At 50.9% G+C, this 25,623-nt stretch overlaps 1 protein-coding gene across 3 annotated transcripts in view; it reads left to right on the forward strand.

Annotated features, from left to right (window-relative positions):
- The window catches only part of GLS (glutaminase), a 158,257-nt gene that overhangs the window by 13,687 nt on the left and 118,947 nt on the right, over positions 1-25,623 (forward strand). For all 3 annotated transcript variants that reach the window (XM_066577226.1, XM_066577228.1, XM_066577227.1), the window contains exon 3: positions 19,131-19,252. In XM_066577226.1, the coding sequence (XP_066433323.1) occupies positions 19,131-19,252 (122 nt within the window). The remainder of the gene's footprint in view (positions 1-19,130; positions 19,253-25,623) is intronic.

The following is a 25,623-nucleotide window of genomic DNA, read 5'->3' on the forward strand; positions in this document are numbered from 1 at the left end:
TGCCACAGCTTGTGGCATTGTGCTCTGCAGCTCCCATAGTGATACATAGACCAGAAATCTTCCGGGCTATATCGCTATGAGCAGTGGAGCTCGTTCCGGAAAATTTCCGGGCGTGCCACTCAAGGGGTTAAAGGGGTTGTCTGAGTTAACGAACGCCAGTTCCCGCATACTGACGTCATGTTTACAGGCTGTAGCCAGCCTGAGCCATCCACAGACCAGCTGCTGCGGCCGGTGGCGGTGCTCAGCGATGATGGCAGAGCGCAGTCATTGGCTGCTGCAACATGAGGTTTACCGGATGTCACAGGCATCATGTAAACAAACAAAGTGGAGACCGGAGCCGGTGGCGGCAAGGGGGAGTCGTCACTATCAGCTGATTAGTCATTTTACAGGATGAAGGCCCCGATAAGAGGGCTTTACTTAACTCTGACAACCCCTTTAAATAAATGCAGTAGACTGAAATAGATAGGGAAAGTAATACCAAAGTACAAACTTATATGCTGTACAATTCAATTAAACCCCTTAGTGACCAAGCCTGTCTGCGCCTTCATGACAAAGCATAATGTTGGAAATCTGACGTGTCACCTTAACATAGAATAACTCTGTAAAGGTTTTGCACATCCAAGTGATTCTGACATTGTTTTTTGCCAAATCTTGTACTGCATTTAGGTGGTAAAAATATAAAAGTGCCAAAACTGGGAAAACTTTGAAAACATCGTCATTTTTTCACATTTTCAACTGCAATATCTCAAATATGTGCAAACATACTGTACAAATTTACATCTACTTCCATCTGTTTTCTTTATTCTGGATGCACATAGGAAATTTTTTTTAACCATTTAGGAGACATACAAATTTAACATTTTCAGGAACATTTTGTTTTCTTACACCAAGCTTGCAAAGGCTCATGGGTGTCAGAATGATAGCTAATTTCACACAAATGACCCAATTTTTAAAACTACCCCCCTTAATGTATTTACTGAGGGGGTTCAGGAGTATTTCGACCCCCTCCGTTTTTTGGTTTTTTTTCAGGAGTTTATGCAATTTATAGGAGAAAAAAAATAACATTTCATATTTTTGCATATGTCATTTTGAAGTAAGTTTTTTTTTTTGTTTTTTTGTTTTTTTTTCCTATAGTGCACAGGAAAATGAGAATTTTCACCCCCAAATGGCCCCCTGTTTATCCTGTGTTCAGAAACATACCCATTGTGGCCCTAATCTTATGTCCGTATGCACAACGGGGCCCAAGCCGAAAGGAGCAGCCGGTGACAATCAGAACAGAGATTTTGCTTGAAGGTGATTCAAGCCCCATTGCCCACTTGTAGAGCCCTTGAGCAGCCAAAAGGATAGAGAACCCCCACAAAAGAAGTTGAATGTATGATGCCTAGATAGGGCGGTGCGTTGGTCACTGCAAATCAAATTTGAGTCTTAAGATTGACCAGTCTGTCAGAAATATTAAGAGTCAGTACCACAGATTTGTGATTGTTTGGCACGATATTGGACCTCTGAACAAAGTGATGGTGGTGAGTGGAGAGGATATGAAAATCAGAATGTTAACGTTCTGCTCAATCAGGTCCCCCTTAATCCGTTATAATACTACTTCTACAAGAGAGCAAATTACTCTATGGCCGGAGTAAACCAGGCTGGTCTGGGTATAGGATCGGATTGGAACCCCCTAGAGCAGACGCATGCTATAGCTTCCTCATACAGTCCCCCCAAGAAACCGAGGAATTCAGGGCTAGATTTCATTTTTTTTCTAAATAAAGAAAAGGTATTCCTACAACAATCATCTAATGCTTTCTGAGACGTGTGCTGCGACGACGTTCTTCCTCTTTACAAGTCTCTGGTCAGACCACACGTGGCATATTGTGAATAGTTTTAGGCGGTACTCAAGAAGGACATATCAGAGCTTGAGCGGGTACAAAGGGGGCAACTAAAGTACAGAGATCTCTCCCATCATCTATTATGCCCAGGACTGCAACAAGGGGGCGCTCTAATAACGATGTATAGATATATCAGGGGACAATACAGAGATCTCTCCTATCATCTATTTTACCCAGGACTGTAACAAGGGAGCGCTCTAATAACCATGTATAGATATATCAGGGGGTCAGTACAGAGATCTCTCCAATCATCTATTATACCCAGGACTATAGCAAGGAGGCGCTCTAATAACTATGTATAGATATATCAGGGCTCAGTACAGAGATCTCTCCTATCTAATATACCCAGGACTGTAACAAGGGGGTGCTCTGATAACTATGTATAGATAAATCAGGGGGTCAGTACAGAGATCTCTCCCATCATCTATTATACCCAGGACTGTAACAAGGGGGCGCTCTAATAACTATGTAGAGCTATATCAGGGGTCAGTACAGAGATCTCTCCCATCATCTGTTATACCCAGGACTGTAACAAGGGGGCACTCTCTACGTCTAGAGGAAAGGTTTCTACACAACATAGGAGGGGGTTCTTTATTGTAAGAGCAGTGAGACTATGATACTCTCTCCTGAGGATGTGGTGATGGTGAATTCCTTTAAATAGTACAAGAGGGGCCTGGACACCTTTCTTGAGCGATACAATACTACATGATATAGTCCCTCATTACTTCAGAAGGGTCAGTGATTCAGGAATTATTTCAAATACCAGATTGGAGTCAGGAAAGATTTTGTTTTCCCTTAAATGGGGAAAGTTGTCTTCTACCTCATTGGTTTTTTTGCCTTCCTCTGGATCAACATGTGGGTGGGGGTAATAGGATGAACTAGATGGACATAGGTCTTTTTTCAGCCTTACATACTATAGCCCTTTCAAAAGGTGTCATTTTCCTGCAAAACTAATAAAGGTAATGGTAAAGAGCTCAAAAAATGGCACCTCTGCATTGTCTACTAAGAGCCCAGAGGGACAAGGTTCGAAGTGTCTAACAAATTCGTTTGGGAGAGCCAGCAAGTTTCCTATAAAAAGTGAGAAGCCGAGATGTCCGGAGGCAGGGTATCTGGTACGGCTACACGTTACAAGACTTCTGTTGGTCCGGCATTATAATAAGCCCACAGACCGCACTGTTTGAAGCACCCCTTCTAATACCTGCATGGGTGGATGTGTACACTGTCCAGGAGCAAGTGGCGCTGCAGGACAGACCTGTTCTCTTGGATCCCAGTGCTTGTAAGCCCACGATTTACCAGCCCGATACTGAGGTGGCAGCTCGGACTGTGCTGGGGAGATCCCCCATCCCTCTCCAGCCACAACAGCCCAATACAGCTGAGCGGACGACCATTAAGGAGCAAGTAGAGGCCCTGCAACATTACAAACCATTACTGGAGTGTCAGACAGAAACTGAGCTGCAGCTTGAGAAGATCGACAACCTGGAAAACTGGCATCGTTGTAGCAACTTGCTTGCTACCTGGCAAAGACCTAACTCAGGCCTTGAGACTCGACATGCAGGCTGCCCCCCCCCCCCCCCCCAATGATGAGTCCAACGTATCGGGCCTCTCAAAGATGGCTGGAACAATGGAAGGAACAGACCACAACCCGTCATTGCTAAATATCTTCTTAGGCAATCAAGGAAAATATTTTATGGGCATACCGGCAACATGAGCGCCTGATGTTCCAGGGGAGGAAGATTTTCATCTCAAGGATTTCTTAGTCACAGTCACACACAAGCACAAAGTGTTCACTCCAATATGCCGAATGCTACATGAACCGAGCACATGATTCCAGCTTCTCTACTTTGTCAAGTTGCAGATCCAGGGGGAAACAGAAGCCTCCCCTCCGGCACCCTGGAGGAAGCTTGGAGACCACCGGAGACTGATGTTTAATGTAACAGGTAGAGGTGTCCCAATGGTTACTCTGCAGTTGCTTTGTAGTGTGTAGATGGGGCAAGCCGCTCGTTTGATGATGATATGGCTGAATATTAATGAGTTGTATCTCATTACTTTTTTTGTTTTTTAGTCAGTCCTGCTTGACCCACAGAAGTTGGCTTGCATTCTGGGGGAGAAGGGATGCGGACCCCCCCTCAACATGGCATTAGTGGCGTTACGTTGTACCCGCAGCTTGCTGGAGCCGAAGGGGAAACAGCAAATGTGTGTGTTCTGCGGAGGTAATCTGTTTCATGCCATCTTATTAAGTATGCCCAGTTAGATAGACGAGTACACCCGCAACCTTGCAGTTCATAACTTGGAATGTAGCAGGGCTCAATACACCTTATAAAACTGAAGAAAGTCCTTATTTGCCTGAAACGTTCTAAATCAGAGATGGTTTATCTGCAGGAAAAACACTGGAGACGGTACAGCCTGCGGGCAGACATGGAGGCTCTAGTACCCCATTGTACTGCCCCTAGCATGGATACAAGATGTGATATGGGGGGGACATAGAAGCATACAGATTCCGTATGATATATTGTGGCTTATTGGTCCACATTTGGTGTAACTGAGCCTCTAGATCATGTAAATTTATAGGCTGTTGAAGTTGGCGTCCCAGATGGTCCCATACATGTTCTATTGGTGATAAATCTGGTGACCGGGCCGCCACTGAAGTGTGTCAGTGTTGTGGGGACATTCTTGTGACCCCCTTGTGTGTGCGGCCGTGCAATATCCTGCTGCCTCTTGGAAGCCGCCATGGGAGGAACACATGTGGCTGCAGGATGTCCTGAACATATCGCTGAGCTGTCATTGTCCCTCCTACCATTACTAGGGGGGACTGACTGTAGTATGTGATGGGTCCGCAGACTATCACACCAGCAGGGGGCAGTGTGCCGCTCCACAGCAAAGGCAGGATTGAAGCACTCATCCTGAGGTTTCCAGAGACTAACATGCCCGTTGTCAGTGTCCAAACTAAACCTGGATTCGTTGATGAAGGCAACCCGTTTCATTCTGTAGCAGTCCAATTACGACATTCAGGACGGAGTGTGTCAAAGGAAGTACACATAATGGGCTCCGTGAGACCAAATGTCCTTCAGCCAAACGCTTGGAAATGGTTCCCACTGACACCGGGGTGTAACGATGGCGCCACCTGTCTCTGCATGACGGCCAACTAAACTGTTGGAGGTGCTTGTTGGACGATCAGACGCTCATCTCTACTGTTGGTCTCTTGGGGGCGTCCTGAGCCCAGTCACCGTGTTTGTGTGTCCCTGTGCATCCACTGGTCGGGACACCCCCTAAAAGTCTGGTCAGAACGGCCAGTTGAGGACAATTCAATACGACCATCCAGCTTCTCACATCCCAATAATGCGCCCCCCTCTGGTAATGGGGTTAAATCTGTTCTCTGCGTCGTGGAGGCGTGTAGTGGCCAACAAGCACTACAAGCGGAAGAAGAGGTTCCTTACTACACACAAGGAGCTCCCAGAGCCTTTTATAGGCCAATGGGAACAAGACCGTTCATCTAATCCCACCACAGCTCTCAGCATTTGCATATCTGCGTGAGACGGAACTGCAGGACGAGTCTTGTAGCAAAACGACAACTTCTTCCAGCGGCTTTATTTCTTTCTGGCAAAGGGTGTACTTGCACTACTGCACATTTTACTTTTCGTCCGTAAGAACCCTTATGGGCTATCTTTGGGTAGCCTAACAAATACCACTGCTCATAGCAAGAGGATTGAAGGCTACAACTAACTGCACCCTCTTTTAGGTTATTTCTCGACAAACGAGGATTTTTGTTCCAAATGGATTGGACTACAATGTCACATTTTTAAGGAAAATTGGTGATTTTTTTTTTTTTTTGTTTGCCATGTGGGGGAGATATATCCAGGTGGCAACTCAGAGAATTGGGGCTCATTCACAAGACTGTGATTGCAGGAGATGCACAGCCGCGTGATACGCGGTGGATGTAGTCAATGAAAGTACATGGATTTTCATTGATCCATTCACATTAGCATATGTACAATGCGTGTAGATATGTGCGTAACAAGGATGGCAGCATGCTGTATTTCACCGTGTATCACGCAGGGACAGAGCGGGAGATTTAAAAAGTCACACTGCGCCTGACGCTGTGCGTGAGATGTGCTGTACACTCGCTGCCATAAGTGGCGATAGCTGGCTTACCATCGGCTCCCACAGCCCAGTGAAGTGCTGGATGGTTGTGTGAGTGAGCCCTTAGAGATGGGCTCAGAGACTTTGTTTCTAGTTCACGTTCTGGTTTCAAGTGGAAATATGGCTGGGAGAGCCACCGGTTTGCCAATGTGGTGAATATATGTCTTGGGTTGTGGGGGAGTTCTGCACCTCCAATTCGCAGGACGAAACTTTGTATTCTTTTTTTCTTTCTATTTCCTATTGGCTCTTGGGTAAGTTGTTCGCCCTTCCCCCCTCTTCCCCTCCCCCCTTCCCTCTTCCTCCCCCCCCCCCCCCCCTTCCCTCTTCTCCCCCCCCCCCTTCCCTCTTCCTCCCCCCCCTTCCCTCTTCCTCCCCCCCCCTTCCCTCTTCCTCCCCCCTTCCCTCTTCCTCCCCCCCTTCCCTCTTCCTTCCTCCCCCCCTTCCCTCTTCCTTCCTCCCCCCCTTCCCTCTTCCTTCCTCCCCCCTTCCCTCTTCCTTCCTCCCCCCCTTCCCTCTTCCTTCCCCCCCCTTCCCTCTTCCTTCCACCCCTTCCTCTTCCTCCCCCCCTTCCCTCTTCCTCCCCCCCTTCCCTCTTCCTTCCTCCCCCCCTTCCCTCTTCCTCCCCCCCTTCCCTCTTCCTCCCCCCCTTCCCTCTTCCTCCCCCCCTTCCCTCTTCCTCCCCCCCTTCCCTCTTCCTCCCCCCCTTCCCTTTCCTCCCCCCCTTCCCTTTTCCTCCCCCCCTTCCCTCTTCCTCCCCCCCTTCCCTCTTCCTCCCCCCCTTCCCTCTTCCTCCCCACCCCTTCCCTCTTCCTCCCCCCCCTTCCTCTTCTCCCCCCCTCCCCTTTCCCTCTTCTCCCCCCCCTTCCCTCTTCTCCCCCCCTTCCCTCTTCCTCCCCCCCCTTCCCTCTTCCTCCCCCCCTTCCCTCTTCCTCCCCCCCCTTCCTCTTCTCCCCCCCCTTCCCTCTTCCTCCCCCCCCTTCCCTCTTCCTCCCCCCCCCTTCCCTCTTCCTCCCCCCCCCTTCCCTCTTCCTCCCCCCCTTCCCTCTTCCTCCCCCCTTCCCTCTCTTCCTCCCCCCTTCCCTCTTCCTTCCTCCCCCCCTTCCCTCTTCCTTCCTCCCCCCCTTCCCTCTTCCTTCCTCCCCCCCTTCCCTCTTCCTTCCTCCCCCCCTTCCCTCTTCCTTCCTCCCCCCCTTCCCTCTTCCTTCCTCCCCCCCCTTCCCTCTTCCTTCCTCCCCCCCTTCCCTCTTCCTCCCCCCCTTCCCTCTTCCTTCCCCCCCTTCCCTCTTCTCCCCCCCTTCCCTCTCCCCCCCCCCCTTCCCCCCCTTCCCACTTCCTCCCCCCCTTCCCTCTTCCTCCCCCCCTTCCCTCTTCCTCCCCACCCCTTCCCTCTTCCTCCCCCCCTTCCCTCTTCCTCCCCTTCCCTCTCCCCCCCCCTTCCCTCTTCCCCCCCCCCTTCCCTCTTCTCCCCCCCCTTCCCTCTTCCTCCCCCCCTTCCCTCTTCCTTCCCCCCCCCTTCCCTCTTCCTCCCCCCCCTTCCCTCTTCCTCCCCCCCCCTTCCCTCTTCCTCCCCCCCCTTCCCTCTTCCTCCCCCCCTTCCCTCTTCCTCCCCCCTCCCCCCCTTCCCTCTTCCTCCCCCCTTCCCTCTTCCTCCCCCCCTTCCCTCTTCCTCCCCCCCCTTCCCTCTTCCTCCCCCCCCTTCACTCTTCCTCCCCCCCTTCCTCTTCCTCCCCCCCTTCCCTCTTCCTCCCCCCCCTTCACTCTTCCTCCCCCCCTTACCCTCTTCCCCCCCCTTCCCTCTTCCTCCCCCCCTTCCCTCTTCCCCCCCCTTCCCTCTTCCTCCCCCCCTTCCCTCTTCCCCCCCCTTCCCTCTTCCCCCCCCTTCCCTCTTCCCCCCCCCTCTTCCCCCCCTCTTCCCCCCCTTCCTCTTCCCCCCTTCCCTCCTTCGCTCTTCCTCTCCTTCCTCTTCCCCCCCTTCCCTCCTTCCCTCTTCCCCCCCTTCCCTCCTTCCCTCTTCCCCCCCCCCCCCTTCCCTCTCCCCCCCCCCCCTTCCCTCTTCCCCCCCCTTCCCCCCCCCCCCCCCCCTTCCCTCTCCCCCCCCCCCTTCCCTCTTCCCCCCCCTTCCCTCTCCCCCCCCCTTCCCTCTTCCTCCCCCCCCCTTCCCTCTTCCTCCCCCCCCCCTTCCCTCTTCCTCCCCCCCCTTCCCCCCTTCCCTCTTCCTCCCCCCCTTCCCTCTTCCTCCCCCCCCTTCCCTCTTCCTCCCCCCCCCTTCCCTCTTCCTCCCCCCCCTTCCCTCTTCCTCCCCCCCTTCCCTCTTCCTCCCCCCCTTCCCTCTTCCCCCCCTTCCCTCTTCCCCCCCCTTCCCTCTTCCCCCCCCTCTTCCCCCCCCCTCTTCCCCCCCTCTTCCCCCCCCTCTTCCCCCCCCCCTTCCCTCTTCCCCCTTCCCTCTTCCCCCCCTTCCCTCCTTCGCTCTTCCCTCCTTCCCTCTTCCCCCCCTTCCCTCCTTCCCTCTTCCCCCCCCTTCCCTCTTCCCCCCCCCTTCCCTCTTCCCCCCTCTTCCCCCCCCTCTTCCCCCCCCTCTTCCCCCCCCTCTTCCCCCCCCTCTTCCCCCCCTCTTCCCCCCCCTCTTCCCCCCCCCTCTTCCCCCCCTCTTCCCCCCCCTCTTCCCCCCCCCCTCTCCCCCCCCCCCCCCCTCTTCCCCCCCCCTCTCTTCCCCCCCCCCCTCTCTTCCCCCCCCTCTCCCCCCCCCCCTCTTCCCCCCCCTCTTCCCCCCCTCCCCCCCTCTTCCCCCTCTTCTCCCCTCTTCTCCCCCTCTTCCCCCCCTCTTCCCCCCCTCTTCCCCTCCCCCCCACCCTCCCCCCCCCTCCCCCCCCTCTCCCCCCCCCCCTCCCCCGCCTTACCCCCCCCCCCCTTCCCCCCTCCCCCCTCTTCCCCCCCTCTTCCCGCCCCCTCTTCCCCCCCCTCTTCCCCCCCTCTTCCCCCCCCTCTTCCCCCCCCTCTTCCCCCCCCCCTCTTCCCCCCCCTCTTCCCCCCCTCTTCCCCCCCTCCCCCCCCCCTCTCCCCCCCCCCTCTCCCCCCCTCTTCCCCCCCTCTTCCCCCCCTCTTCCCCCCTCTTCCCCCCTCTTTTTCCCCCCTCTTTTTCCCCCCTCTTTTTCCCCCCTCTTCCCCCTCTTTTTCCCCCCTCTTTTTCCCCCCTCTTTTTCCCCCCTCTTTTTCCCCCCTCTTTTCCCCCCTCTTTTTCCCCCCTCTTTTTCCCCCTCTTTTTCCCCCCCTCTTCCCCCCTCTTTTTCCCCCTCTTTTTCCCCCTCTTTTTCCCCCCTCTTTTCCCCCCTCTTTTTCCCCCCTCTTTTTCCCCCTCTTTTCCCCCCCTCTTTTCCCCCTCTTTTCCCCCCTCTTTTCCCCCCCTCTTTTCCCCCCCTCTTTTCCCCCCCTCTTTCCCCCCCTCTTTCCCCCCTCTTTTCCCCCCCTCTTTCCCCCCCTCTTTTCCCCCCCTCTTTCCCCCCCCCCTCTTTCCCCCCCCTCTTTCCCCCCCCTCTTTCCCCCCCCTCTTTCCCCCCCCTCTTTCCCCCCCCCTCTTTCCCCCCCCTCTTTCCCCCCCCTCTTTCCCCCCCCTCTTTCCCCCCCCCTCTTTCCCCCCCCTCTTTCCCCCCCCTCTTTCCCCCCCCTCTTTCCCCCCCCTCTTTCCCCCCCTCTTTCCCCCCCCTCTTTCCCCCCCCTCTTTCCCCCCCCTCTTTCCCCCCCCTCTTTCCCCCCCCTCTTTCCCCCCCCTCTTTCCCCCCCCTCTTTCCCCCCCCCTCTTTCCCCCCCCTCTTTCCCCCCCTCTTTCCCCCCCTCTTTCCCCCCCTCTTTCCCCCCCCTCTTTCCCCCCCTCTTTCCCCCCCTCTTTCCCCCCCCTCTTTCCCCCCCCTCTTTCCCCCCCCTCTTTCCCCCCCCCCTCTTTCCCCCCCCCCTCTTTCCCCCCCCCCCTCTTCCCCCCCCCCTCTTTCCCCCCCCCCTCTTTCCCCCCCCTCTTTCCCCCCCCTCTTTCCCCCCCCTCTTTCCCCCCCCTCTTTCCCCCCTCTTTCCCCCCCCTCTTTCCCCCCCTCTTTCCCCCCCTCTTTCCCCCCCCTCTTTCCCCCCCCTCTTTCCCCCCCCCCCTTTCCCCCCCCTCTTTCCCCCCCCTCTTTCCCCCCCCTCTTTCCCCCCCCTCTTTCCCCCCCCTCTTCCCCCCCCCCTCTTTCCCCCCCCTCTTTCCCCCCCCCCCTCTTTCCCCCCCCTCTTTCCCCCCCCTCTTTCCCCCCCTCTTTCCCCCCCCTCTTTCCCCCCCCTCTTCCCCCCCCCCCCCCCTCTTTCCCCCCCCCTCTTTCCCCCCCCCTCTTTCCCCCCCCCCTCTTTCCCCCCCTCTTTCCCCCCCCTCTTTCCCCCCCCTCTTTCCCCCCCCCCCCTCTTTCCCCCCCCCCTCTTTCCCCCCCCCCTCTTCCCCCCCCCCCTCTTTCTCCCCCCTCTTTCCCCCCCCCCCCTCTTTCTCCCCCCCTCTTTCCCCCCCCCCTCTTCCCCCCCCCTCTTTCCCCCCCCCCTCTTCCCCCCCCCCATATCCCTCTTCCCCCCCCCCATATCCCTCTTCCCCCCCATATCCCTCTTCCCCCCGCCATCTTCCCCCCCCCCTCTTCCCCCCCCCATATCCCTCTTCCCCCCCCCCCCATATCCCTCTTCCCCCCCCCCATATCCCTCTTCCCCCCCCCCCCATATCCCTCTTCCCCCCCCCCCCCCATATCCCTCTTCCCCCCCCCCCCCCCATATCCCTCTTCCCCCCCCCCCCCCATATCCCTCTTCCCCCCCCCCCCCATATCCCTCTTCCCCCTCTTCCCCCCCCCTTCCTCTTCCCCTTGATGATTAGAAAACCCTTGTGCAATCATGTTCACCACATCTGAAAACAGTCTAGCTCGTTACAGAAGCTACAAAACTGACCTTCCTGTGAGCAGATTGAGTTTCTGGAGCATCACATTTGTGGTCAATTAAACGCTCAAAATGGCCAGAAAAAGAGAACTTTCATCTGAAACTCGACAGTCTATTCTTGTTCTTAGAAATGAAGGCTATTCCATGCGAGAAATTGCTAAGAAATTGAAGATTTTCTACAACGGTGTGTACTACTCCCTTCAGAGGACAGCACAAACAGGCTCTAACCAGAGTAGAAAAAGAAGTGGGAGGCCGCGTTGCACAACTAAGCAAGAAGATAAGCACATTAGAGTCTCTAGTTTGAGAAACAGACGCCTCACAGGTACCCAACTGGCATCTTCATTAAATAGTACCCGCAAAACACCAGTGTCAACATCTACAGTGAAGAGGTGGCTGCGGGATTTTGGGCTTCAGGGCAGAGTGGCAAAGAAAAAGCCATATCTGAGACTGGCCAATAAAAGAAAAAGATTAAGATGGGCAAAAGAACACAGACATTGGACAGAGGAAGACTGGAAAAAAGTGTTGTGGACGGATGAATCCAAGTTTGAGGTGTTTGGATCACAAAGAAGAACGTTTGTGAGACGCAGAACAAATGAAAAGATGCTGGAAGAATGCCTGACGCCATCTGTTGAGCATGGTGGAGGTAATGTGATGGTCTGGGGTTGCTTTGGTGCTCGTAAGGTGGGAGATTTGTACAGGGTAAAAGGGATTCTGAATAAGGAAGGCTATCACTCCATTTTGCAACGCCATGCCATACCCAGTGGACAGCGCTTGATTGGAACCAATTTCATCCTACAACAGGACAATGACCCTAAACACACCTCCAAATTGTGCAAGAACTATTTACAGCAGAAGCAGGCAGCTGGTATTCTATCGGTAATGGAGTGGCCAGCGCAGTCACCAGATCTGAACCCCATTGAGCTGTTGTGGGAGCAGCTTGACCGTATGGTACGCCAGAAGTGCCCATCCAACCAATCCAACTTGTGGGAGATGCTTCTAGAAGCGTGGGGTGCAATTTCACAAGCTTACCTCAACAAATTAACAGCTAGAATGTCAAAGGTGTGCAATGCTGTAATTGCTGCAAAAGGAGGATTCTTTGACGAAAGCAAAGTTTGATGTAAAAACAATGTTATTTCAAACACAAATCATTATTTCTAACCTTGTCAATGTCTTGGCTCTATTGTCTATTCATTTCACAACGCATGGTGGTGAATAAGTGTGACTTTTCATGGAAAACACAAAATTGTTTGGGTTGACCCCAAACTTTTGAACGGTAGTGTATATGGAAAAAAGGGGAGTCCAAACACTTATCCCCAAGGCGCCAAGCCTTAAACGGGCCTGGGGACAACTCTGCAAGGAGCTGTGGGCTTCCAGCATAGGGGAACGAAGGAGAAGCTGATGGGGCACGTGATCCCTTGGAAATAAAGCACCACCAATTGCCAGAGTAGGTCTTTGAGTTGGGTGGGACTTTAAAGCCGTAGGAATAGGAGAGCCTGTCCATGGAATCAAGTGCGAGGGGAATGGAGCGAAGGAGTGTTCTATGGACATCCGCTGTTGAGGGGGGTCTTCACCTTCAGTCTTGGGGACAAATGTCCTACTAATAGGATGTCTGGTTTGTACTGTATGAAAAGCCCTTTTAGCAAGCTGAAGATTATCTGTTGTGGTAACTTCAAGTCGATGTCTGAGGCTCTCTGTGTGTGAAGTCGGAAACGGGTTTCTGGGACTTTTTACTATTGATAACCTATCCTCAGAGTAGATCCGCCTCTTGGGGTTCCCGCCGATCAGCTGATTGTCCAGCTGCTGTCAGTGCAGCAGCCCGGACATTTATCATCAGTGGTCAGGGCCAGAAGTGGAATAGACATCAATGGGAACAATGCACCCTATTATACTTCAGGCTTCTTATTGTGGTCCGAGCTGGTAGTGTTATAGGAGGTATCGCTCCCATTGTTTTCATTGGCAGTGGAACCCTCTATTACCCTTCCTGGCCCTGAGTACTGATGACGCCGTTTGTCCAGCAGCACTGACTACAGGACAATCCGCTGATCACCTATTGTCCTATCCTGAGAAGTCATCAGTAGTAAAAGTCCCCTTTTTTTAGCTTCTCTTTATGCGTCAGATGTTTAAAATGTTTTCTCCTGCATGTGAATAGTCTTTCCTCGTTTACTATAGACCAGTGATGGCGAACCTTTTAGAGACCGAGTGCCCAAACTGCAACCCAAAACCCACTTATTTATCGCAAAGTGCCAGCATGTCAGGGGGCGGGGCTTATCACGACGTATGATTTTACCCCCGTCATTATAAAAAGGACAGGGCCACTTCAAAATAGACCGGGTGCAGATTTTGACTGCTTTTTGGATGCGGAAATGCCGCGGAATTTTACACGGTAATTACTGCCATGTGTAAACCTACCCCGGCGGTAATGGGGACACCCTACGGCGGCCCCGGCGGTAATGGGGACACCCCACGGCGGCCCCGGCGGTAATGGGGACACCCCACGGCGGCCCCGGCGGTAATGGGGACACCCCACGGCGGCCCCGGCGGTAATGGGGACACCCCACGGCGGCCCCGGCGGCAATGGGGACACCCCACGGCGGCCCCGGCGGCAATGGGGACACCCCACGGCGGCCCCGGCGGCAATGGGGACACCCCACGGCGGCCCCGGCGGCAATGGGGACACCCCACGGCGGCCTGCAGTAGTAATAGCGCCCCTTCCCCACCGAGACCCATATACGTACCCCATCCTCCTCTACGCGCCGCTGCTGCTAGCGCTGATCCCAGGTACACACTGTGACATCAGTGGGTGCTGCCGGACGCCTTGGGTACTGGCGTATCTTGTCACCACCCGAAGCTAGGGGTATGACAGGGTTTCCATGCAGGAATGCTCCTATTACACCCCTAGCTTCCGTTTGGCTACTTGCAAGCAGGTTCTAGCAGCAGTGTGTGCCAAGCTTATTGCCTGGCCTCCAGGGTTATGCCAGTGCCCCCACACTCATGGCACAGCGCTCCCGGCCACCCCCGCTACTGACCCTGTGCTCCCAGCGCATCACACTCATGACAGTGCGCTCCCGGGCCCCCCTTACCCCTGTGGCCGCTGTCACTGTACTCCCCGCTGTCCCACTCAATGCCGGCTGTGTATGGCCATGTGCCCCTGCGGCCACTGTCCTCCCCGCTGTTAGCCTGCATGCCGCCGCTGTACATTGTTTCCCCCGCGCGCCGGCCCAAGAGGACACTGACAGCGGGGGACCAGTCCCGCTGGTGAACACTGACAGTGGCGCAGCAGACATGGAATATGCCGGCCCGCCGCTGCAGGGAAAAAGGGAGCGCGCCGGCCCGCCAGGACTGACAGCAGGCAGGGAAGATACTGGGCTGTCACTGCAGGGAGCGCACCAGGGACACTGACAAGGCAGAGAGGGAAGACCGTCAAGGAAAGGTGAGGGAGTACGCCGAGGACATGTCTCACCTGCCGGAGCCATTGGTCCTTCCTGCCCTTGCCGGTATTCAGTAAGTGATGAGCGGCCGATGGTGACGCGTGCCAGCAGGGAGGGCTCTGCGTGCCGCCTCTGGCACGCGTGCCATAGGTTCGCCACCACTGCTATAGACGATGTCCTGCGCCTGATTCATCACGCAGTATTCTTCAGTGTTGTTACCTGGTTCTTGTAGCAGCTCAGGATCTGAGACTGAAGAGTCATTAGAGGCGTTCTGTGTGACTAGGATATCCGTGACCCTTCTTCGAGAGCAGATTGTGAGGATCAATATATTACAAATGAATCTCCTCCTGTGTCTCCTTTACCCGTCCCAAATCATTCTGATCCCTCTTCTACCTTCCTCTTTTCTTGGCAACAGAAAGGAGTGAGAAACAGTTTAGCCGGGTTTTACAACTTCCCTGGCGTGTAAGGAAGTGGAGGGTCGCAGGCGGTGACGTTGGTTTAGTCGTGTCTTCTTTCTTTGTATTAACCCCTTCATGACGCGGCCTTTTTTTTTTTTCTTCCATTTTTCTCCCCCCCCCCCCCCCTTTAAAAAAACGTAACTCCTTTTATTTATCCATCGACGTCGCTGCATGAGGTCTTGTTTTTTGCGGGACGAGTTGTATTTTTCAATGGTGCGATTTAATGTACCATATAATGTACTGAAAAACTTAAAAAAAATTCTAAGTGGAGTAAAATGGAAAAAAAAAAGAAATTCCGCCATTTTTCGGTGCGGCTTGTTTCTACGGCGCACAAACTGCAACAAAAATGACATGATACTGCTATGGGTTATATGGGTCAGTATGATTACTACAATACCAAACTTGTATAGGTTTTTTTTTTTTTTCTAAGACGACATTTAATTTTTTCGATTATTTTCTGCGGCCACTTTCTGCACGCAATAACTTTTTAATTTTTTTGTCGACGTAGTTGAGCAAGGGCTCATTGTTTGCGGGATGTCCTGTAGTTTACGTTAGTGCTAATTCAAAATACATAGGACTTTTTGATCGCTTTTTATTGCGTTTTTTTCTGGGAGACGGGGACTGAAAAAGTGCAGTTCTGGCGTTCTTTATTCAAAGTTCACCGTGTGGGGTAAATAATGTGCTACCTTTATAGATCGCACTTATACAGAAGTGGCGATACCAGATATGTATTTTTATTTTATTTAGATTTTTTTAATAATCGATATGTCAAAAGGGCGGCGATTTAAACTTTTATTACTTTTCTTTTTTTTTTTTACAACTAAAAAAACTTTATTACTAAGTAATAGTATTATTACTTTACTCAGTATCTACAATATGCAATACTTTGATCGCTCCTGCAGTGTGATGTAATGCTACAGCATTACGTCATACTGCAATTTCACAGGCAGCCTATCAAGCCACCCCACGGGGATGGTTTGATAGGCAGCCCTGGGGCCTTTCAGAAGGCCCCTGGCTGCCATGACACCTGCACGGCTCCCCTGTTTTCACCGCAATGTTCGGGGGATTTAAATGCTGCTGTCAGAACTGACAGCGGCATTTAAAGCGTTAATAGTCGCGAATGGCCGATCGCAGCTATTGCACGCTGATGTCAGCTGTAATAAACAGCTGACGCCTGCGCTGTATGTAGAAAGGTCGCCCCGTGACCCCTCTGCATGCATACTTACCCCGACGCTCCAGGACGTGAATGTACCCGGGAAGGGGTTAATGCAGAAAAGGAGGTTAATAGTTAATAAGGAGTAAGGCAGGAAATAAGAGGCAAGCCGGTTTGCAATAATGAAGCACCGATCCACATAGTCACGCTGCTTCTCCACTCATTAATAGTACCAGGACAGACCTGTTTCGGGTAAATAATTCTTCTTGCTGGGGCAGATATCTGATTAGGGTGGAGGCGGGCGCAGTGTGTTAATGGTTATCAGTCAGGTCCTGTGAACCCTCGGCTTGGGTTCACATGGGACGGAATTACCGCGGAATTTCTGAATGGGATGTCCGCACGGCAATTCTGCCCACGGCTCCTAATCCCAGGACTAGCCAGCAAAGTGGCACAGAAAACAAAGATGCAGCATGTCAATTCTTTTTTTTTTTATTATTTTCGCAGCGGTCTTTTTCCTCTTTATGGGGAGAGATGTCTGCAGCGGAAATGCAGGCGGTGAAGCTGCGCTTATCCTGCGGAAATCTTGCCGTTTTACGGTGCGGTCCTTCCGCAAAATTTCCGTCCCATGTGACCCCAGCCTAGAAGTACATTGTCATTATCTATACATTTAAACAATAGCATGTGTATGGTAGTTCCCTTATTACATTTGGCTAATCACATTAGGGTCATTGCTTGTCAACTGGCCTAATTTGGGAGAGGGTCCCTGCTGGACCACCTTCACTTCTGCTGACCTTTTTATAGAGTGTTCCTGTATGGAGGTCAGCCCGGTGTGTAGCTTGGTTGAGGCACTAGAGCCGTTTGCATTAAAGTCATTCTTCCCTGGCTGGTCGAGTGTTGCCACTGATCTTGATCTAAGTGAGTTAACTCATTGACACTTTGTCAGCTTTTTGTGCAGAATTGTAAAATTTTACAGGCAGCGCCCCCTAAACGTTGGCTGGGTGCCTCATAAGTCCCAAAGTGGCTGCTAAGTGTTGTCGCACCAAAATTTTCCACAAGTTTAAGAATCTATAACTTATTAACAAATAGCTTAAATGAGCTGAAATGTAGCCAGTGAGTAGTCCAAGTGCCGACCAACGAGCTGGAATGTAGCCAGTGAGTAGTCCAAGTGCCGACCAACGAGCTGGAATGTAGCCAGTGAGTAGTCCAAGTGCCGACCAACGAGCTGGAATGTAGCCAGTGAGTAGTCCAAGTGCCGACCAACGAGCTGGAATGTAGCCAGTGAGTAGTCCAAGTGCCGACCAACGAGCTGGAATGTAGCCAGTGAGTAGTCCAAGTGCCGACCAACGAGCTGGAATGTAGCCAGTGCGTAGTCCAAGTGCCGACCAACGAGCTGGAATGTAGCCAGTGCGTAGTCCAAGTGCCGACCAACGAGCTGGAAAAAAAGTCCGCAAATCAAATCCGCATGTTTTAATACATTTGCGGACGCCCATGCATCTCTATGGGCGGTTTGATTTGCGGATCTCCTGCGCTTTTTCCACAAATCACATTTGCCCTTGGACATTGGGCCTTAAGGGGAAAAAAATCTAAAATAGTGTGAAGTTCGCACAAGATGAGTTAGGTTCATTATTGCATGCTTATATTACATGCTGATGAGCTAGAATGTCATGTGACTGTTAGCTAGTAGCTGGTTAAGAATAGTTTGTGGCTTTGTGATGTTCTAAATCGAAGAGATCTCTAAATACCATCCACACTATTTATGGGGAGTTATCGGCTGTGATTAGTTTATTTACAAAAAATAATCATCCAGCATGGACGGTGATGACGACGACAGCACAATGCAGCATTGGCAGTTTTGATAATTTGACTTGCCACTTAGCAACAAATAACATTTAAGAAATCTACAGTCTACTTCGTCAACCAATCAAATGATGCTGCTCCAGTGAAGATTCACTGACTGGTTTTAGGCCTTTCTTAAGGTCATATGTAATGACCCCATTAGGCACACAGCTCTGCAGCACATAAATATATGAACGCACAACTTTACTGTACACACTACACACCCTGCAGAGCTTTCTCTCCTGCCCTGCTCTGACCTTACAGATCATTGGCGGGCAGTGAGAGCAGTGTGTAGCGGCTGCAGGTATCGCTGCACAGTTCTCTCAACGACCAGACAGAGCTTTGAGTGGTCAGGGGCGTGTAATATTCTTAGACCCCCCCCCCCCATCCATCCTGGAGTGTAAGACACTGGGACTTCTTGGAAAGACTTTTTTTTTTCCTTGCTAGAAAACACATCTTATAGTTAGAAAAAAAAATGGTAAATAAATCTGAAAACCCCTTTAAAGCATACCTGAGTTTTCAGCAAGTTTTCTAAAGTTCACCCGGTTCTTCTTACTTCTCATTTGTTGCTGTTTGCACCGTGTTTCTAGTCTGTAATATCTGATTCTCAGGTAGCCTTGCCCATTTTCTGTTCTGCTGTTTGCAATCCACTTTCAGGGAGGGGCGTGTAACAAGCTTAGAATTCAGTCAGTAGTTTATGTCCTGCGCTTCCTTGCTCTTCCCATACTGCCCTGCACAGTCTCTGGTTCAATCAGCAGGGAGACAGTATCTCAATGCTCGCCCCTCCTTCTTTTCTAGTATGAATTCAAGCATTTGGAAATATTTTGGCCATATAGTCAATAAATCCACTATAATGTGTGCACACACCAACACGCTGTAACAGCAGGAGAGTTCGAAACTGTGGAGACCGCAATGTCTGCGGATCCGTCAGCCTGCAGCCAGTGAAGATAGCCCCTCCCCATGTTGCTATGGAAGCATCCCAGTCTTTATTACTAAGGAAGCTCTGTACATAATGACAGAATGGATTGTAGAGAAGCTGGAAGGGAGACACTTAAAATGTGATGCACGGTGGTAAAGCAACAACATTTTTAATGCAAGTATATTACATAAATGATAATGACACAAGCTGGTAGATGACTAGTGGTTATCAGAAACGTTACTGCCCCTTTAAGGCTGATCTGTCTATTTGCCCAGTGAGAATTATGGTATAGAAATGGTGATCTACATAAATGGGACTTGTTTACATTGCAGAACTGTTGAATAACTCCTCACGGCTAAAATGCCTGTTTTTATTGTTTGCTTGCAGGCATTAAAATCTACTGGTCTGCGCACGGCTGATCCAAGACTGAAAGAATGCATGGACATGTTGAGACTTTCTTTACAAACTACGTCAGATGGAGTAATGCTGGACAAAGAGCTCTTCAAAAAGTAAATACTTGTACAATTTTTTTCTTTTGAAAGTACACTGATCGCCCGTGGACAGGGGCCTTGGTCTTTGCCGTATCCCGCGGCGGATCACCGCCGCCCGGGAGCCGGCAGACGGAACTCTGCTGTCAGCAGATCTGACAGATAATCGCAGTGATCCTCTGCTTGTGGACAGGGGGCTGCGCTCTCCATAGCAACGCAATGGAAAGCTTCAGATGGCGTGATTTGCCTTCGATTTACCGCTGGCGAAATCACGCCTGTGGACAGGGGGCCTAACAGAATTGAGTGCTTCTATTTTACTTTCTGAACTTGCTGTATGTTTTGAGGTTATAAGAACATTAATGTGTAAAAGAAGCATCTGCTACGTGGGGAGGATGTGTCGGGTTTGAAGCTAAACCTTTTTCGTTTTTGGTAAGTTGAATATTTGAAGCTATTGAAAGTCAGGGACACTAGATTTAGTAAATTGAGGAGAGGAGCAAAGGTTTAACCTTCTCCTCGAAGTCTGTGAAAATGAAAGATATGTGTAGCGGTTTCAAGCGCTAGGGTGGAGCCTCAGGTGTAGAAGTCGCAAGTCGGCAGAGTAGTCGGGGAAGATCCAGGCATCGGCAATGGGAGGTCTGAATTTGTAGTAAAGATGGATGAGGTGGGTAAGCGTAGTCAGAAGAGAATCCGGAAGTCGGTATCAGGTGGTCTTGTAGCAATTCAGAGAAGCAGGCAGAAGTGGAGATTGACCAATGCTGTGGAGCAGAATAATCACACAAGAATGGAGTGTCAGGGCCAGGCTTTTATATGAAGTCATAATTCGGAACAGGTGGGAGCTAAAACGGGCTGGATAGTAGGATCTGGAAATAAGATCAAGATATGCAGGGGAGCTATCCAAGGTTGGATGGCTCAGCAGGAGAGCCACCAACTAGAGCACAGGCAGTCGTGAGTTTGAGCCCTGACGGGATGCTTGTGTCCTGATGCTGCAACTTCTTCAGTTCTATGAGGTTTTTCGTCTTGACTCAACAATTGTAGTGACGGAGTTGTAGTAGATCTCTAGTGAATCAGTAGCTTGGCTCTAGATGTTGTGCAAGTTTTTGTTTCTGTTTATTCATTTCCTTTGAGTGTTGATGGGTAGATTCAGAAGTAGATTTTCTAATGACCAAGGATAGCTAAAAAATGGTGGAAGGTTTCGTGAACAAAACTTAACTGGAAGGACTTAACCCTTAAAGGGTGCCGCCCTTTTTTTCCCCCCGTTTCAGCGATCGGGACATTTGAGTACTGCTAGTAGAGTTGACTGCAGCATTTTAAGGCTTGACGGGTCAGATCAGTGGCGCTGCTGGTCAGGGGCTGTTGCGGCTGGGTGTCAGCTGTAAGAAACAGTCGGCACCTGCATTGTGTAGAGCGAGATCAACACTTAACACTCTTCCAAACAAACCTCAAACTTCCAAGACGTAAATATACAACCTGGAGCGTTAAGAGGTTAAATAACTTAAAGGGGTTGTCCCGCGGCAGCAAGTGGGTCTATACACTTCTGTATGGCCATATTGATGCACTTTGTAATATACATTGTGCATTAATTATGAGCCATACAGAAGTTATAAAAAGTTTTATACTTACCTGCTCCGTTGCTGGCGTCCTCGTTCCCATGGAGCCGACTAATTTTCGCCCTCCGATGGCCAAATTAGCCGCACTTGCGCAGTCCGGGTCTTCTGCAGTCTTCTATGGGGTCGCTCGTGTAGAATGCCGTCTCCGTGTAGCTCCGCCCCGTCACGTGCCGATTCCAGCCAATCAGGAGGCTGGAATCGGCAATGGACCGCACAGAAGCCCTGCGGTCCACGGAGACAGAGGATCCCGGCGGCCATCTTCAGCAGGTGAGTATGAAGACGCCGGACCGTCGGGATTCAGGTAAGCGCTGTGCGGGTTGTTTTTTTAACCCCTGCATCGGGGTTGTCTCGCGCCGAACGGGGGGGGGGGGGGGGTTTAAAAAAAAAAAAAAAAAAACGTTTCGGCGCGGGACAACCCCCTTAATTTTTATAGCCTGGGGGGAATAAAAAGGTAGAGGGGGATGATCCAGGGGTTAGTCTGACTGCCATTATGGAATCAGCAAGGAGTTTTTTTCCTCCCACATAATAGACCTACTGGGTGAGGGTTCCAGGCTCAGCCTTAGTCTCTGCATGGAGCCGCTGGTAAGACTAGTTCTCCTCCCCTCCCATGTGGTGGGTCTTGGGCGCTCCTCTGTACAGAGGCTCCAGTGAGTCGCGGCATCTGCCAAGGGGATCTGCTCTGTCCTGGTTTGATTTTAGTTATAACGGGGCTTCGTGGTGTTTCACTGCCTGATGCAGCCCTTCTACAAGGCTGCCTGTTCTCTGCAGGGAAGACTCTGGCTCTGGTGTAGTGGCAGTTTGTAGGTTCTGGTCATGAGACCTGCTTCACTTCCGGTACGAGATGGGGACAAAGTGCTGATGCGGCTTCGCAGGGTGTTGCTTGTTGGGGCACAAATTTGGCTGTACGGAGCTGTACTTTCCTGGAGCCATTTATTGGTGTCTGCCAGGCACCAATAGGAGGAGGCTGGACAGGGCATATAAGGAGCGCATTTCTTCAGGAGAGTCCCAGCACGTTTCTGTGTTGGAACACACTCGCAGACCTATACCCAGACCATGCAGAACAATAGGGATTGTCATCGGTGCCATGAACACCCAGGTCCAGTCCAGGAAGCCAACGGGGGTTCTACGGATATTCCGAAGAGAAACTCCTTTCTGCTGAAGCCTTCTGTCAGCTTTGTTTGGATAATTCTCCATCTTCAATTCAAAATATTAAGGAGATTGTAAAGGCAGAAGTGCACGGCTCTATGGAAGTCTTTGAGAGATCTTCCCAGTACCTCTGGGGTTAAATCTCCTCATATAGAAGTCTATGATTCCAGTAGATCAGACATAATTGAGGAGGGAGAAGCCTCTTGGTCTTATGATTCCTCTTCTGAAGATCAACTATGTGGTAAACTGCTCTGTCCGAGGGTGCTGATCTGCTGCTTTACGCGTTTCAGATCTACCATGAATCTGGAAGAAGCTACAGCGTCTCATTCAGGATCAGATGTTTGAGAGCCTTAGGCCAAGACGCTCTCAGGTCTTCAAATGTAGAATCCCTGATTAACAGAGAATAGAAGCATCCGGATAGAAGATTCTATGTTTCTAGGGCTGCAAAAAGGAAGTACCCCTTAGATGAGGAGGAGGTGGCCAATTGGGGTAAGGCCCCAAAAATGATGCATCAATAGCAAAAATTTCAAAGCAAATCAGCCCTTCCCTTTGAAGATCTTGGGTGTTTAATGGATCCTTTAGATCAGGTTTCATTTTAGGAAGAACGGGAAGGCAGCTACAACCTCTATGAAGCCTTGTACTGCAGCCACCTCTGTAGCACGATCGCTTTACATATGGTTGGGTCAGCGAGAGTCAGATTATTAATAGTTCCCCTTGGGATCGCGGAATCTCTTCCTATGACCATGGCCATTGATTTTTATCTCAGATGCATCTGCTGGTGTATTGAGATTTAGTGCCAGAGCAGTGGCTTTATCTAATTCAGCAAGAGCAGTCTCGCGGCTTAAATAGTGGATTGGGGATTTAGCTTCAGAAGCCGGGTTATGTGGTTCCTTGCCAGGGGGGGGGTTTATTTGGACAAGCATTGGATTATATCTTGGAAAATGCTTCGGATAAAGAGGGGTTCCCATCACCTGGTTTTACTAGAAGGCAGAGGCCATTTTACAAGGGACGGATGGAGAGTTTAAGGGCTGGTGCCCACGGATAGATTATCGCTGCAGAATTCACAGCCAGATGCCCACCGTGAATTCTGCAGCAATGTCCGTCGATAGACATGCCATGTTAAATGATTCTCCCCTGCCTACAAGTGGAAATCAACTGCGATTTTTCTACTTGCGGGCGAGAATCACAGCATGTTCTATTCTGTGGGGAAAATCGAATTATTGCAGTCAATGGAAGCCGTCCGTCCCGCGATATTTCGCGCAGTGGGCACTGCAGAATCTGTGCCATAGCCCAGCACTAAATGCCCTGCACTGCGCATGCGGGCCAGCTCGCCGGGCGAGACACTCGCAGCAGATCAGGACAGGTGAGTATGGGGTCTTTGGAGGTCGCAGGGTCTGATTGTGCTGCGATATTTCGCAGTCTGAATCTGACATGGCCGTGGGCATGAGGCCTAAGAGAAATAAATCCTGGGAATTTAGAGGTAATAAAAACAATTGTTCAAGAAAAGTCTGACTCTACCAATAGAAGCCACCCGTGACGCCAGGCCCCACGTCAGCGGTTCTTTCCCTCTATTTTCAGGCCTGGGAAAAGATTTCAGCAAGTCCTCGGATAAAAGTGGTTTAAGGAGGATATAGTCTGGACTTCCTCTCCTCCAGAAAGATTTCACCTCATGGATCTAAGATCCGATTCCACAAAACAATCTACCCTCTTGAAAGAAGTTTTTTTTTTTCCCCTCATAGACTAAAATGTTTTAGTTCCAGAGACAGAGAAAGGGCGAGGTTTTTATTCCACCCTAAAATTCGTGTAATAGTAAACTTTAAAGAACTGAACAGATTCCTTTTATAACGAAAATTCCAGATGGAGTCTTTTCTGACTATAGCTGATCTACACCTGAACCATGTAATGGCATCGAGTAGACATCAAGGATGCCCGTTACCAGGTTCTGATCATCCCACATCACAGAAGTACTTCAGAGCGGCAGTAAGCAATATTTCGTCTTCCATCCCAGCCCTTACCATTTGGGTTATCTCGGGCCCCGTGGCTTTTGCAAAATTGGCTGTAGAGATGATGATTCATGCATGAGAATAGGATATAGTCATCGTACCTGGACGATTTTCTCCTGGCTTGGTTTCATTCAGTGAAGATTCTTAAAACTTGGTTTTGTCGCTAATGTCCAGCTTGGGTTGGAATATAAACTGGGAAAAATCTTCCCTTGTCCCAAACATGAGATGTAGTTTTCTGAGGTTCCTTCTGAATTCCAGGTTGCAGAAAGCTCAGTAAGGCCTCGTGTCCACGGCACGTTCGGATTCCAAGTGTGGAATCTCTCAGCCATGGACATTCAATACCTGACTTCTATACCGGGAAAGATCTTTGAACAAATTATTAAACGGCATGTACGCAAGTACTTGGATGAAAATGGAGTAATTAACCAGAGCCAGCTTGGGTTTGTAACAAAGAAGTCATGCCAGACAGGTCTGCTGACACTTGTCTGGGGGGGGGGGGAGAGGAGAAGGGAGAAGGGAAGGGGGTACTGTGGAGGGAGGGAGGGGGGAGGATGTATAGGTCAGGCCTCGAGGCTCATTCCATAGATAAGGTAGAGTGGGAGTCGAGCCAAAGCCCCATATTTTCCTAAATTTGGCCGGGCATCCTTGGTTTTGGTAAATAATTTTCTCGTAAGAGGTTACGGTATTTACCAGTTGGGTCCAATGTAGGATTGAAGGGGTTTCCACAGCCATCCACTTCATGGCTATTACCTTGCGGGCCAAGAACAGCACTTTTTCCAGAAAGGTGCGAGTGTGGTGTGGCCACACCTCCTCCTCCAGCAGGCCAAACAGCGCCACCCTGGGGTCTAGGTCGATAGCCAGTGGGGGAGGTAGTAGTGCGTTTATCTCATACTATACTTATTGAAAAAAAATGACCAAATATGGGATTGACAAGGCAACTGTCAGGTGGATTCACAACTGGCTGAGTGATCGTACTCAAAGGGTGGTCATAAATGGCTGCACATCCAAGTGGAAGAATGTATCAAGTAGGGTACCACAAGGCTCTTTCCTAGGCCCAGTGTTGGTCAACATTTTTATAAATGATCTGGAGGAGGGAATTGATGGGAAACTGATCAAATTTGCTGACAACACAAAGCTAGGAGGGATAGCTAACACTAGGGAAGAGAGAGTATTCAAAAAGATCTAGAAAAGCTTGAACAGTGGGCAGCGACTAACAGAATGGTATTTAACAAGGAGGAATGCAAAGTTCTACATCTGAGCAAGAAAAATTTAAAAAAGCACATACAGAATTGGAGGAATTGGGCTAAGCAGCAGCTCATGTGAAAAAGACTTGGGTATACTAATAGATCATAGACTGAACATGAGTCAACAATGTGATGCAGCAGCCAAAAAGGCAAATAGAATTCTGGGATGTATTAGGAGAAGCATAGCGTCTAGATCACGTGAGGTAATTATTCTCCTCCTACTCTTCGTTAGTCAGACCTCATCTGGAATACTGGGTCCAGTTCTGGGCACCCCACTTTAAAAAAGACATAGGCAAACTGGAGCAAGTTCAGAGAAGAGTTACCAAGATGGTGAGCAGTCTGCAAATCATGTCCTATGAGGAACGGTTAAAGGATCTGGGAATGTTTAGCTT

Source organism: Eleutherodactylus coqui, chromosome 8, assembly GCF_035609145.1.
Source record: "Eleutherodactylus coqui strain aEleCoq1 chromosome 8, aEleCoq1.hap1, whole genome shotgun sequence".
In the NCBI taxonomy this organism is placed as follows: Eukaryota; Metazoa; Chordata; class Amphibia; order Anura; family Eleutherodactylidae; genus Eleutherodactylus; species Eleutherodactylus coqui.